The 15,522-nt window shown below is 37.4% G+C and overlaps 1 protein-coding gene across 3 annotated transcripts in view; it reads left to right on the forward strand.

The window, feature by feature from the left end:
* MLLT3 (MLLT3 super elongation complex subunit) overlaps nt 1-15,522 on the forward strand; it is a 241,104-nt gene that overhangs the window by 131,528 nt on the left and 94,054 nt on the right. For all 3 annotated transcript variants that reach the window (XM_074361513.1, XM_074361514.1, XM_074361515.1), the window contains 2 exons: nt 2,950-3,032; nt 11,682-11,825. In XM_074361513.1, the coding sequence (XP_074217614.1) occupies nt 2,950-3,032; nt 11,682-11,825 (227 nt within the window). The remainder of the gene's footprint in view (nt 1-2,949; nt 3,033-11,681; nt 11,826-15,522) is intronic.

Genomic DNA, 15,522 nt, shown 5'->3' on the forward strand with positions numbered 1-15,522 from the left:
AGGAGTTTGGGAGGTGAGTGCATGTTATCAGATAGCCTGATAAGTGAAATGAGAGAAGCTTGGAAGAGAAACAGGGAGATGTTCTAAGAGAGCCAACGTCTTGGCTGGATTTTGACAGGAATAAGAGCTTCCCGTGATTTCTGCTGCATTAATATGCATAGTTTAGAGAATGAATATGAATCCTCCCATTTTATTGTTACCTAAAAATGGGTATCCCTTCAATAACTCCTGACATTTGGCCTTTTATTACCATCGATTCTGAGGTTCTGTGTAATAGTTCCTTAGGGTTAGAAACTCATGCTAATGATTCGGATTATAAGGCACTTGCATAAATAAACAAACTACTTCCCCTAATGTGACTTTTTTTTTTTTCTTTCAGTTTAGAGTTGTAAGTTTGTGTTTGCATTGCTATTGATGTTTTGTCGTGTTTGTTGTGAAGAAAAAGTTTCTATTGTTTGCTTCAAATTAAGAACTCCGGGTGCTCAGCAGACATTGTTCAGTGTTATTTATGAAAATACTGCATTTAAAAATAATTGAGGTATGAGTTGGCAAACAGCTTCTTATAAAACCAGACTTCTGTGGAATATTAATACATAGCAGATCATTTCCTTTAGAGGGTGGAAAAAAATCTAAGGCCTTCAACTATAAGATGTGCTCACGAACAGCTGTTTCCTATAATAGGAGCAATTTGCATGCAGAATAGAGAAAATGAATTATACAAAAGGGTGTAAAGAGGAACAGCTATAACTTCTCTGGCACGTACAGCAGCTCACAGAATAAACTTCCTTCAGATGACATCGGCATGATTAATCCCAAGCAACCTGGACACTGAAACTGCTGTTCTGAAAGGGTCCTCTGCAGCCTGGCGGTGTCCTGGGTGTAACACTAGCTTTCTGGCTGGGGCGGGGTGAGGGATTCTCTGGGCGTTTAGTGGCATAGGCCGCCGCCCCCACTGTTCAGGGTATTTGAATATTCATGTTAGGTTGGTAAGTGGTCAGTGGATGCAGGGCTGAAGTCACTCTCTGAGTCCTTTGGCTTTTTCGTTTTTTATTAGAGAAACTTGTAAGGTTGGGTGAGATGCCTCATTCATCGTTTACTTCTTCTGACGTCATTTTGGGGAAATTTTCCTAAGGTGGGCTAACGGAGACTGCCAAATATTAAAATCTTGTCTTCAATCTTTGTAATCGTGTTTGTATTCACAGACTGTCTAACCAGTTTTTAGGTACGTCACCATCATCCTCTGCATGAAAAATGCCTCACACTTCTATTTCCTCACATATATAATCTTCTTGAATATTGACAGCCATGCTTACGATGCGTAGATGGTGTTCTTTCTTTTAAAGGGAATGGAAATGGAGCTGCCTAGAGGATCCTTAGTCCAGGGCTGTCTAACTGAGTCTCCTAAGCCAAATTCAGGGCTCTCTGCTTGCTTCCTCCCTGATATTTTCATCCGAAAAGGTTACATGACAATTGGGTATTTTAAAGGTTAGATTTCCTGCCTCCTTTCAGGCATTTCTGGAGAACTACATGTGCTAGGACCTGTGCTGTGTCTTTCACATATGTCATCCTTCTTACTCCTCATACTGTCCAGAAGAGGAGGCTGAGGTAACTTGCAGTAACTTTCCAGAGGTAGCCTGGCCAGTCTGCGGTAGACCCCGGATTGGCACCCACCTGTGCCCGGGCCCTTGACGTTCTCTATGTCCCTAAGTAAATGTTTCTGCCATTGAGAAAAGAGAGGAAATGGAGATGAGAATCCTGCGTATATGAGCGTAAGGAAGTCTACTGAGTGTTCAGTCAGTGATTCAGACAGTTAGTGCTTTGGGAGGGTAAAAGGAGAAGCAGTGATAGTGCTTTGTGGTCTCGAAAGGCTTTGTGAAGAAGTTGGGATTTGAACTAGCAGTGAATACTAAGAGTTAGCATCAAGGTGTGATGGGAGGAAAGAGGACAGAGCATAGGTAGGAAATACTGGGCATATTTTGGGGGAATTGATGCAGTTGAGTGAAATAGAGGAGGTTTGGTGGGTGACAGAAGGAGGAAGGTTGAAACAGTAGACCAGAGCCCTGCTGAAGAGAACTTGGGCTACCAGGTTATGTGGTATATGGCTTTGATGTTCAACATGCACATTTTCACTTTTTTGTGATAAGACCAAAATGCCGTCTTAACTAGAATAGTTGCAGTTGTCTTGTGACTGATTTTGATTTAGTGGAAATTTTAGTAGGATGAAATCTTATTTAGCTTCTTAGGGTCTCTCTCGTTTCCCAAGAGCTTACCTGGATGGTCTTGTCTTCCTCCATAAGAAATACAAAAGCCTTATTGTTTCTTATGTATTCTTATGATACGAATAGGTTTGAAGTGTTTGTATATATACTAATATTTCAGTAACTATTCTTCTGGGGAGGCAGTTGAGGGTTAGTGAGTCTTCATGAACACCAGTAACATTGGATGACTCCAGTTTGGGGATTTAAGAAAAGGAGGGTGGTCCTGCCACCTTTTGGTGTGGAAATTAGGATATGTCCGAGAACTGAGGGATTTAGGGGTGGAGTGATTTACATCCAAGACCAGACATAGTTAATACATTTGTTAGGAAACTTACAGTTGTTTCCAAGCTTTTGGTCCCTAAGGAGCTGTCCTCGGTCTCCCTAAAGCGTTACGGCAGGGTGATAGCAACAGAAGTCAAGTCATCAGTGATTATGGTTGACTGTGATGAGCTGGCCTCCATCCAGATTTGAATGAAGAACCTCCGTGTTTGATTTACGCAGGGAAAATTATTATTGTAGATTCTAAACAAGAAATAAAGGATAGATCAGAGAGTCAGTTGGGCAGGGGGCTGTGAAAATTGAGAATGATGTAGATGGTAGAATGGGATTTTTTTTCTTTTTTTAAAGGAAAGAAGAATGTCTTTTTGCCTGTTATTCTCATCTCACCTATTTTCTTTTTTTAATATTGCAGTGTGCAAAGATCCACCTTACAAAGTAGAAGAATCTGGGTATGCTGGTTTCATTTTGCCAATTGAGGTTTATTTTAAAAACAAGGTATGTAATCTTTACCCATTAATCTTTGACTAGAAGACCCTCCATTAACCAAATGATGTTTAAAATAGTTTTGATTCATAAGCACTTCTATCACTAGATGATTTTAAAATAAAAGTTAAACTTGTCTTCTGGGAATTTTGGCTGCTGTTATCCTTGATTACAGAGGAAGTGGCTAGAAAAAGATAATTTCAATTCTGTGAAGTCAGATTATGTGAAATTTATTGAATGTTTCTTTTAGGAGAAGAGTGATTATCATTTTGAAATGAAAGATTAATAAATGTTTATAAAATAGAAAAGAGAAGTTATGGCTTTTCAGGAAATGACCTTTTTCTCACTTTTACACTTCTAGAATTTTGAGACTTACAAAGACTAATCTTTCATTTATTTTTAGCTGATGGACGCACATGACACCTATACAGTTACATCAACCTGAGATATTATGGATTCTACTAGATTCAAAAATTTTCAAAAGTTCATATGTGGCAAAGCCCACAGACTATATAATATTGGACAAATTGCTCAACCTCTGTGGGGCTCACTTTCCTTATTTATGAAATGGGGATAGGGTCAGAGTATTGACTTCATAAGGTGGCTGGGAGGATTAGAGCAAATAGATCTCTGTACAGAATTTAAAATAATGTTTCCTATGGAAGTATGCACTTAGTAAATGTTAGCTGTTACTTTTACAATCACCCTGTTTCTTCCTTTTATTCCAAAGTAATCATAGTTCCTAAAACTTGCCCCAGAGTGAGCTGATTTACATTTTTTTTTTTTAAAAAGGAACTGAGCAATTAGAGTGTTGCGTTATCCAAGCCAGTGCTCTATCAGGTCTGGTCCCTGGACCGGCAACTTCAGCCTCAACCACGAACTGGTTAGAAATGAGGTTCTCAGACTCTATCCCAGATCCACCCAATCAGAATCCCTGGGCCTGGGGCCTGGGAATCTGCATGGTTACCAGCCTTCTAGGTGATCCTGATGCACCACCAAGCCTGAGAACCCCTGATAAGCCACTCTTTAGTGATCAGTATCCTCCCCTGGAACAGTGTCCCACTGGCTTTTTTCATTTTTCTTTTGTTTTTTAATTGAAGTATAGTTGATTTAGAATATTCTTCTCCTTCAGTGTATAGAAGGCCCAGCATTCAATTCATCCAAAATCTCTTTATGATTAAGAGATGCTTCACTTTTAATTAAGCTATAATAAAACTATCCTGAAAAGCTGGAATGTGTGGATGGCAGGGATAGATTTTATTTTCCATACATATTTCTTATTTTTTTCAAGCCTGTTTCCTCACGCACCACATTCCTGCTATGTGGCCTCCCTACAAACATGATACCCCCGTTAATTGTTTTTTCTTTATATTTATATTTGGAGATCATATTTGATGGTAACCTATTTCGGTGTAGTTAAATATTTGAATGCTTACTTCGTCTTTGGCAGTCAGCTAAGCCCTTTACGTATGTTGCTTTATGTAGTCGGTTTATAAGAACTTTGGAGAGGTAAGTCCTACTATTCCTACTCTGTAGGGAAGGAAACTGAGTCATGGGAAGGTTGCATGGCTTGTCCAAGGCCACACACAGTTGGAAAGTGTTAAAACAAGATTCTTGATCTAGATCTTTCTCTCCATTGGGAATTCTCTTAACTTCTCTGCCTTAGAAGCAGTAACTGTGTTCCAGAATGATCACCGTTCTCAGTGGTAATGTCACTGAAATGTGCACATGTTTTTCATCAAATCAGAATTTGCTGAGATGCATCTACTTCTGCTCGTAGGATATGCTTACACATTGATGTATTGATTTTTTTTTTTTCATTTCAAGATTTCCCTTAAGAAATTAGTTTCTAGCTTTCTTTTCTCCTTCATTTAAAAAAAAAGCTGAGATATATCTCAAATTATAATTTACACATCATAAAATTCATCCTTTACAAGTGTACAACTGTGGGTTTTAGTATATTGGGCAGCCATCACCACTGTTTAATTCTAGGACATTTTCATCACCCCATAAAGAAAACCTGTCCCCAGTACCAACCACTCCTCATTCCTTTCTCTCCCAGCCCCTGGCAATGATTAATCTATTCCCTTTCTCTATATAATTTCCTTTTCTGGTCACTTCATATAAATGGAATTATATAGTATGTACCCTTTTGTGTCTGGCTTTTTTCCTTTAGTATGTTTTCAAGATTTTTCCATGGTATGGGGTGTATCAATATTTATTATTTTAATAACTGAATAATATTCCATTCTATAAGTGCACCACACATGTTTGTTTATTCATAACTTGATGGACATTTGAGTTGTTTCCACCTCTAGCTACCATGAATAATGCTGCTATGAACATTCATATACAAGTTTTCATGTGGATATAATGTTTTCAACCTCCTGGGTATTTACCTAGATGGAATTGTTGAGTCATGTAGTAACTCTGTGTTTAACTTTCTGAGTAACTGTCAAACTGTTTTCCAAAATAATTGTACTATTTCTAGCAGCAAAGTATGAAGGTACAAAGGCTTCAGCTTGGTAATAATGCTGCAGTAAAGTATCTTCTCTCTTACTTTGTTTTTAACTTTTTTGGTCACTTTTACAAGCTCTTGGTGCAGCAGAGAAATATATTTTCTGAATTTCCCAATTCCCTTCTTTACAGAAATAACTGGGATCTTCTCATCCACCAGATTTAAAAAGGGAGTAAATGAAGGATGAAGAGGCAGCGCGTTATGTGCGCACACACACAAAGTCGGTCTTCTTGGCACTTTGGGTAGTAATTCTTATGATTGAAAGACATATTATTTATTCACTTTGTGAGGAATTTGATTTCTTAAAATATGTGGGAAGAAAGAAGCACTTGAGATGGAAAACAGTTATTCCTTTGGGGCCATTGTAAAGTAGACAGTTTGTCTGAACACCGTTTATAGATACTCAGTGTCCAGATGAGTTCATTTCTATTTTCTAGTTTTAGATTTTCTGTAAGATTTTATACTTAAGTAATTATTGCTTTTTTCACAGATGCACCACGAAACATACTTCCGTGTTTGTAGTATGAAAAAGTAGGATACACCTAATTGTAGAGATGTGGCTCAGTTACCGGTGGGTGAATAATGAACAGAATGCTACATGGCAGTTAATGTAGCAAGACGGAAAAGTCTCAAAAACAAAAATAGCGACTTCAATGTTATGGAAGTATATGTATATGGTTATGATATCACTTATGTATGTTTTTAGGAAGCACTGAAGCCAAGTATAAGTGAGGTTACAGAAACATACATATGCAATGCAAGAGCATGAGTTGAATGGACAGCACAGGACATGGCTTACTGGGGGAGGAGAGATGGAGAGGCTTATATTTATGACATTTTATTTGTTTAAAGAAAAAGGTAAAATAAACATGGTGAAAGTGTTAACATCTGTTGAAACTGAGTGGAAGGTATATGGGTAGTATTTTAAGTCCTTTTCTGTATGTTACTCATTTTTTAATTAAAATTATTGCTTTGTTATCTCTTTGGATTTATCTTCTTAGAGTGTTTTAGAAACCAAATTTTTGCTCTATTCAAGTCTGGATCTCTAAGCAGGATATATTTCTTGTTTCCCCTCCTACTGAAATGATCCATGGGCAAAAATTTAATAGGTCTAGGCTGTTGCTCCAGAATGTTCATTTCATTTGAGTATATATCATTTTATTTATCCCTGTAGTTTACTCAACTCTGTCTTGAAGAAAGGACATCCGTTATAATAATGGCTTAAGAAATTGTGTTATTTAAACTTTTCTTAGGAGAGGAGAGAAAGGCAGCAAAAAAGACTTCCACCTGATGTTGGAAGAAGCTGCGTATTAAGTGTATCACTGTGTCCCTGGTCCATCTTGCTTGCAATAAGCTTGTCTTCAGTTTTGCTCACTGAAGTGAGAGGTCAGAGTCAAGAGGCATGGTGGAATGTCAGTGCTTCCTTTGAGCCCATGGATGTTTATTTTGTCTTATTTTGCGTTTGTATTCAATGTGAGAATCCTGTGTTTCAGAAACTCTAAACCACCGGGCCCTCTGTACCGTAATTGACTGTAGCACTTCAGGTTTGAAAGGACCCCATGCCTCTCTCTTCCATTCTTTCCTCAGGAAAAGCACATGAGTCAATGTCAAGGAGTGAAGCAGATTGAGAGGGGTAATTTGATGTTGCCAAAACCAGATTTCCACCTCTATGAAATGTGTTTGTTTTGTTTGGAGAAGAAATGCATGCCTCCTTGTTTGAACATTGAAGAAGAATCTTTTCTGAGGAGCATAAATAGACATAATACTGATGTCAGCCCTCTAAGAAAGATACTCACTTGGCCACAATACAAACTTTTGGGTACTTTGTATTTACTAAAAAAAGAAATCTTTAAAAGAAAATTGCACTCAGGATCCATCCAAAGAGAGTCACTTTTTTTGCGGCCCTTAGCCTTAGTTTTACTGAAAAGCGACGGGCTTTTTTTGTTTTAACTCATCTGAACTATGAAGTGATGTTACTACCTCATTCTTTTAATGCTGGTAATTAATTATATTCATCAATGTATCTTTCTCTTTAGAAAGTATGCAGGAGTATACTCCTAGTAGAAATGTGTGGAATAAAACTTAGGAGTTACTCCTTTACTTCACTTAATCTTTGTTAACTATTTGGTATAGCCTTTACAGGTGTTCCCCCGCGCATTTGCACAGATAAAAAGTATGTCAATGTAGAGACTGGCAAGGGCATAATACGTCATATTTTAATGTTTCTATGACTTGCCTTTAATTCACTTAGCAATATGCCTTTCCCAGTCAGTATTTTAAAATATCTGTGTGGTATTCCATAGGAATGACATATTTACATGCAGATCATCCTTTTTTTTTTTTTTTTTTTTTTTGCTATTATAAACAATGCTACTATGAACATTTTATTTTATATCTATAGCTATCTATCTATATATACCTCTGCACATGTATTTGAGTATTTCTGTGGAAGACATTATTAGAAGTAGAGTTACTGGGTTAAATATCACAAGTCTTTAATATATTGATAGATAATGCCAAAAATTTGTCTTCCCAAAGGCTTGACCAATTTACACTCCCAATTGTAAGATAGAAAATGGCCCTTCTTATTTTTTAAATTAATTCTAAGGTTGTATTGACTATTTTACAATTCAGAGGAAAGGCAAGTAAGGAAAAACAATGATCATAATTCAATGTGATAATTATATAAATAAAGGACTAATATACAAGGATATCTAATTTGGAAGGGGTTGGGAGGGTTAGGAAGACTTTCCAGAGGAGTTCATGCTTTAACTAGGTCTTGAGTGATGAGTTTGCATTAACCAGGTAAGGAGGGTGGTGTGCCAGTAGGGAAGGCATTTAGGCATGGGGAGCACCTTATATGAAAGGCAAAATGAATGCGCTAATATGAAGCACTGGGAGCAGCAAATTCTCCAACCTTGTTGAAGGAAGGACAGGGTATAGTAAGAGAACAAAGGAAATGCAAGAAAGATATTAAAAAGACTATACTGGTTGTTACCAGGAAGTGGGGTTTTATCCTGTAGAAAACGATGAGTCGTTAAAGGCTTCTATATCAATGGAAAGATGTCATCTGATTTTTATGTTAGAAGATGAGTCCCTTACCATTGTGGGAGGTGGAGTCGGGTAAGTTCAAAGACAGGGAGGTGATCAGATGAGGAAAGCTGAAGGTCTAAGCTAAGGCAGGCTTGTGGTGACAAGAGAAAAGGGCATAGGTTTGAGATCCCTAAGGAGGAATGCTAACTAGAACTCGGAGACAATTTGACTGTGCTGAGTGAGGGAGAAGGAAGAGTTAGGGATGATTTTTGTGTATTTTAGCCTTGGCAAGCAATGAAGATTTCTGTTTGCCACAATAGGGTGTAGAGAAGAAATGACACATGAAGATACCTTCACTTTTAGATAATGCAGGAATCTGATGGCACTGTGGTCACCCTGGTGGAGGTGTGCTTAACCTGTGGATCACAAGCCTGTGGCAGTCAACTGGGAGCAGGGCTGGGAGTAAAGATAGGGGAGCTGCTGTCATTAGGAGGAACTAAGTCCCCGTGAATGGGTGTCATCTCCCTGGGGAACTTTGCAGAAAGATAAAGGATACTTACTAGTCAATGAAGAAAGAAGGGAAGCCTGTGAAGAAAACTAAGAAGGTATGCCAGTAAATGTGAGGAAAACCAGGGGAGACTGCCATCTTGATCAAGGAGAGAAGGGGCCAGTTTCATGCGAGATTGGTAATAGAAGTGAGAGGTAGTGAGTGAATGAGTGGAGACTATGATTTGGGGAAGTTTCAATGAAGAGGTGAAAACCATGAATTTGTAGTAGGTCATGCCTACATCTTGACAGTTTCAGGTGCTAAGACTTTTGAGTCAGAAAATCTGGGTTCCGATCACTTTGTTTCATCACGTGTTAGTAACAGAACACATTCTTTTTTAAAAAAGGAAAAATATTGCTTTATGGACTGTGTAATTTAAAAATTTGTATATTAAAAAACCATAAACACCTCATGCATTGCTAGTGGAAGTTTAAAATGGTGCAGCCATTCTTGAAAACAGTAAGGCAGTTCCTAAAAGTATTCAACATAGAGTTACCGTTTGACCTAGAAGTTTCACTCTGAGGTGTATACCCAAGAGAAATGAAAACATATGTCCATACAGAGGTTGTACACAAATGTTCACAGCAGCATTATTCACAATAGCCAAAAGTGGAAACAACCCACATTTCGATTTACCAACAAATGGATGAAGAAAACCTGGTATACCCATATAATGGATTATTATTTAACCATAAAAAGGACCTAAGTACTCACACATGCTACAAATGGATGAACCTGCAAAACATGCCGAGTAAAAGAAGCCAATCATGAAAGGTCACATATTGTGTATGCATTTTATGCATGTTCATGTATTTATATGAAATGTCCAGAATAGGCAACTCCATAGAAACAGAAATAGATTAGTCAAGCCAGGGGACGTGGAATCTGGGGGACTGGGTAATGACTACTAAAGAATTTGAGATATCTTTCTGGCGTGATGAAAATGTTCTGAAATTAGATGGTGGTGATAGTTTCATAACTCTGTGAAAATACTAAAAACCACTAAATATTATAGTCTAAATGGGTGAATTTTACGGTATGTGAATTATTTCTCAATGAAGCTATTATTAAAAAACATAAATAGCCATTATTAAAAAATGTAAAATGGCAGAGCTAATGACAAATGAAAAAAATTGTAACATTTCACAGAGATGGTTAATATCTATAATACCCAAGGAGTTTTTATATAAAGTAATAAATTCTAAGTGCTTTAATTTCCTCATCTGCACAACAGAGCTCGCAGCTGACTCAAAGGAGAGCCATGAGAATTAAATGAGATAAATGTTAAAGCACATATTTTTGTTATTATTCTCAGTCTTCATTTCACCTTAGATGCCTAAGAATCTGTCCGTAGAGAGGTTTAGATGTTTAGCCAGCTAAAGAAATGGCTGGAGAGTAGAACTCGAGTATCATGGAATTATAATTACTGTGTCCTCATGGATAAGATGCTGTTTTGTCCTCCAGAAAAGTGCCATTCTTTCAGTCATTTCACAGACATTTATTACATTTCTACTATGCACAGGGCACTAAACTAGTTGTTGAGGATACAATGATGATTCAACCATTGTTCCTACTTTCAAGAATCTTAAGATTTAGCAAGATAAAGGGAGATAATAAAAAGATGATTCTCCTAAGATGTGGCAAGAATAGAAGAGAGATGCGCACGGAACAGAGGAGAGGCAGTTGGGGTTGGTGTTCAAGGAAGTCTTCCCCCAAGTGAAAACTAAATGGAGAGGGATGAGAAAAATTTATCTAGGTAAAGCAGAAGGTAGAGGAATGGAGGTGGGCAAGGGAGGTGGTAACACAAAGCAAGGGCGCAACCCCGTTAACCTAGAATGAGTAAACACTGGGAGCAATGAACAGCAGTGTGTTGCTGGACCATCAAATGGGTGGAAGGCGTGTAGTGAAATACGGAACCAAGAGCTGGATTATGCAAGTCCTGTGTGGCATTTAGGTGAGCTCAGATTTTTATCCTCACTGCATTGGAAACTTGTTAAAATTTTAACCAAGCCATGAAAATGGCTAGATTTTTGTTTCATATGGATAATTTTGAGGCTTGAATGAAGGAGGGATTGAAAATAATCTGTCCTGAAGTAGGAAGACCTGTTAGAGAAAGGAGTTCATAGTGACTTGCACAGTGAGTGAGAGCTTGGCAGTGTGGATTAGAGGCCTTGTTCAGAAATATTTACAAGAGAAAATGGCAGCTGTTGATGATGGGTTTAGGGAGGTAGAGTGGGAAGGGGACGGAGTGGCTTCAGGGGTGTCTTAGGTTTCTAGTTGTGTGACTGTGGTGGTGGAGTCATACCACTACAGCAGTTATAAGAAAGATAATAAGTTTATTCTTTTTGGTTTTCCTCTAACACAAGAAACTAATTTTTCAGATGTTTCCGTTTTGCTTTGTAGATAATTCCATGATAATTTTTTTCCCCAGTACTTTTCAGACAGCATAGCTGTTAGATGTCTAGGTCTTTTCTCATCCTTAACAGGAGTAAACCTTTGCTTTTTTAAACTCCTTTTTATGCTTAACTCTCTGTTTTCTTTCTTTCTTTTTTTTAACCTTTAGGAAGAACCTAAGAAAGTTCGCTTTGATTATGACTTATTCCTGCATCTTGAAGGCCATCCACCAGTGAATCACCTCCGCTGTGAAAAGCTAACTTTCAACAACCCAACAGAGGAGTTTAGAAGAAAGTTGCTGAAGGCAGGAGGGGTAGGTGGCACCGTCTTGTTTAAAGCCTGCCCATAAAAAAAGAATTTGCTAGTGTGTCTAGAAGTATAATTATGTTTTGAGAGAGGTAAATAAAATGAAGCACCTTAATGCATTAGTTGTAGACTCATGGTTTGAAAAGAAGAGATAAGCAGACAATATTTTAAGTAGGTCTGAGTCTGAAATTGCATTGTTGGTTAGAACAGCCTTATAGTCCGTGCAGTTCAAATATATTTCTACCATAATCCCAAACCATTCTCAATTCAGGAAAGAACAATGCTTGAACTTTGATATATCAGTATATAGAAACTTTTGGGTAAAGTTGAAAGTTAGGTTAAAAATGATAGAGGAGTTATTGTCCAAATTTTCTTGGTCAAAATTAATAGAAAAAGCGTACTCATTTAGATGACATGTTTGGGTCATTTAAAAGCACATTTTTGTTTGAATTATGTGTAGTAAAAGGTGGATTTTTATTTTTAAGAGAACGATTAACATAATATGGTAAATTTTTGTCCATGCAAATTGGCTAGGATGGAGAAAGATTTTTAAGTGGAATTTCTCACAAACATAAAACACATAGAATGTTTGTTTGCAGCTAAGTCAGCTGTACAAACACTATTAATGGGTCGAAATCTACTTTACATGGGGATTGCTAGGACCATCAGCCTCTACTTCAAATGAACTTCCTGTGTGATCATATGTGGGCAGTTCAGACCCCATAAAATGTTGCAATGTATCCTTTACTCTAGGATTTCCTTCGCTTAGTTTTACTGGAACATTTTTGATAGTTGTGCAACCATGAGCTTCTCATTATATGGAAGCATGTGTAGACCATAACTTCTCAAGATGTCTCATTTCACTAATAAAGTCTCCCTGAGGGCTTTGTAGGAAAGAACTGAATTTTATATCATACAGATGTCCTTTCCCTTTATGGGGTTATGGATGACCACTTTGAGAACCTCAGGAACGCTGTGGACCCTCTCAAAAGAAAAGCGCCCGTATGTACATAATTGTGTGAACATCCCGGGTTGTGTGTAGCCCCTGGGATCCATTTTTTGGAGATTTAATTTGCCAAGCTCCTGTTCTGCTCAGCTGAACCACGCATGTGCATTTGAAGCGTTACAAGTGCTTTTATCACATTTCATTCCACACTATATTGTATGTCAGTAGATTTTGAGTTAAACAGATACTGATGGGCCAGCTTTGGAAATTAACTACCATTTCTAGTATTTTATGGGAAAATGTGTCTTTATGAAGAAAGGGGCTTTTGTAATACAAGTCATTTTAAAGTTAGGGATTTATTATATATTTATTAAGGATTTAAAAAAAAAACCCTATTTTATTCTTCTTACAGTTACCAAGAGCGCAGTGTTGATCCTCCTTACCTATGGCTGTGCCCTTAAGAAATGAACCTGTCCATGTTAAATCCTAGTTGCTCCCATTATTTTTCTTTTTATGAGGGTGACATTTTGTGCCTCTGATGATTCCTCTCTGGTGTGTGGTTAGGTAGGTAATTGGAGCGTGTGAATTACGGAGCTTGAGTACATCAGGCTTCTGATAAGGGTCGTCGGAAAAAGTAAATATGACACAAGGACTTTTTAAAACATCCACTTAGTCCCAGAGTACTCCAGGGTTGTTTGTGAGCTAGGGAAGAGGTTACAGGTCAGTGATAATGCAGCAGAGTGCGGCCCTGCATCCTGATAAGGTCTCTAGTAGATTTGTGTCTTTTGCTCCACTCAGCCTTTATCTCAGAATTATCCTCCCTGACTTCTAACTTTCCTTCTTTGTGTTTCTTTAAGTGCTATTTGAAGCCTGCGTGGTTTTTTCCTGTTAGATGTAGATTGTGTCTTGACAACTCTACAATAATAAGTTGAAATGTGAGATATTCAAGCACACCAGGTATTTGACATAAGCTCTTTAAGTGCCTGACTAGAGTAAATTTTGTAGTAAAATTTAAATTTAAAAATTCTTTTGAAATACTAGTATCCCATAGATCCTGTCCATTTCACATGGGAAGATTAAAATTGTCTTTTATGGAAATAGGAGAATCTAGACTACTAAGCATTTTTTGTCTTGCCTAGTTTTTAGATACCTTGTATTATGTTTACCTGACATTTTAACATTTATTCTTGTCTTAATATTTTTGCAACTTATCATGCATGGTGTTAACTAACTTATGAGCCATTTTGATTTTGTTAGAAAAAATTTTTTTTCAGCTCTGGGAAGCTGTCATTGACATATAACTGAGGTTTACAACATGTTGGTTTGATATACTTGTATGTTGCAGAATTATTATCACCATAACTTAGCTAATACCTGCATCACATCACATAATTACTGTTTCTCTTTTGTGGTGAGAACATTTAAGACCTACTCTCTTAGCGACTTTCAAGTATATAATTCACTATTATTAACTGTAATCACCGTGCTGTACATTAGATCCCCAGAACGTATTCATCTTATAACTGGAGGTTTGTATTCTGTGACCTACAACTCCTCATCTCTCCCACCCTCTAGCCCTTGGTAACTACCATTCTAGTCTCTGTTTCTATGAGTTTAGCTTTTTCAGATAATATCATAGTTTGTCTAACTTATTTCACTTAGCTTTGTGTCCTCAAGGTTCATCCATGTTTTTTGTTGCAAATGGCAGTCTTCCTTCTCAAGACTGAATAATATTCCATCATTTTCTTTATCCATGCATCTGTTGATGGACACTTAGGTTGTTTTCATACATTGGCTATTGTAAATAATGCTGGAATGAGTGTGAGAATGCAGATACATCTTCGACATACTGTTTTCACGTCCTTTGGATGTATACCCGTAAGTGTGATTGCTGGATCATATGTGATTCTATTTTTAATTTTTTGAGGAACCTCCATATTGTTTTCCATAGCGGTTTCACTGTGGAATTCACAATCCTGCCAACAGTGCACAGGGCTTCCCTCCTCTCCACATTCTCCCCAGAACTTACCATCTCCTGTCTTTTTGATGATAGCCATTGTAATAGGTGTAAGGTAATGTCTTATTTTGATTTGCCTTTCTCTGATGATTAATGATGTCCAGTACCTTTTCATATAACTGTTGACCATCTGTATACCTTCTTTGGAAAAATATCTATTTGGATTCTCTGCCCGTTTTTAATCATATTGTTTGTTTTTGTTGAGTTGCATGAGTTCTTTATATATTTTGTATATTACTCTTTTATTAGATATATGATTTGCAAATATTTTCTCCCATTCCATAGGTTGCCTTTTCATTTTGTTGATGGTTTCCTTTGCTGTGCAGAAGCTTTTTAGTTTGATGTAGTCCCACTTGTTCATTTTTGCTTTTGTCGCCTTTGCTTTTGGTGTCTACTAGAAATCTTATGTTCATGATTGTGTCTCTTCATATAACCTTTTTTTTTTTTGACTAGGTTTGGTATGAAAGGCGGGGTGCTGTGTTCCTTGCGCTTAAACATTATGTATGCAGCGTAGATGTGTATGTTCTATTTTTGAGGGAAAAATTGATCCCTTCTTCATATGTACTGTGTGAAATCATTATGTACAGCTTGAGGTGTGAGTGGAGTAAACTTACCATTTTGGATGTGGTTCCTTCTCTGTCACTTTTTTCTTTTAAACCAAAAGTACACAGCACTATTAAAAGTAGAACTTGGCTTTTGAAGAGATCAGAAAGGTTGTTTTTAGAGCTGGCAGCATCTTTA

The sequence above is a fragment of the Camelus bactrianus genome, chromosome 4 (genome assembly GCF_048773025.1).
Source record: "Camelus bactrianus isolate YW-2024 breed Bactrian camel chromosome 4, ASM4877302v1, whole genome shotgun sequence".
In the NCBI taxonomy this organism is placed as follows: Eukaryota; Metazoa; Chordata; class Mammalia; order Artiodactyla; family Camelidae; genus Camelus; species Camelus bactrianus.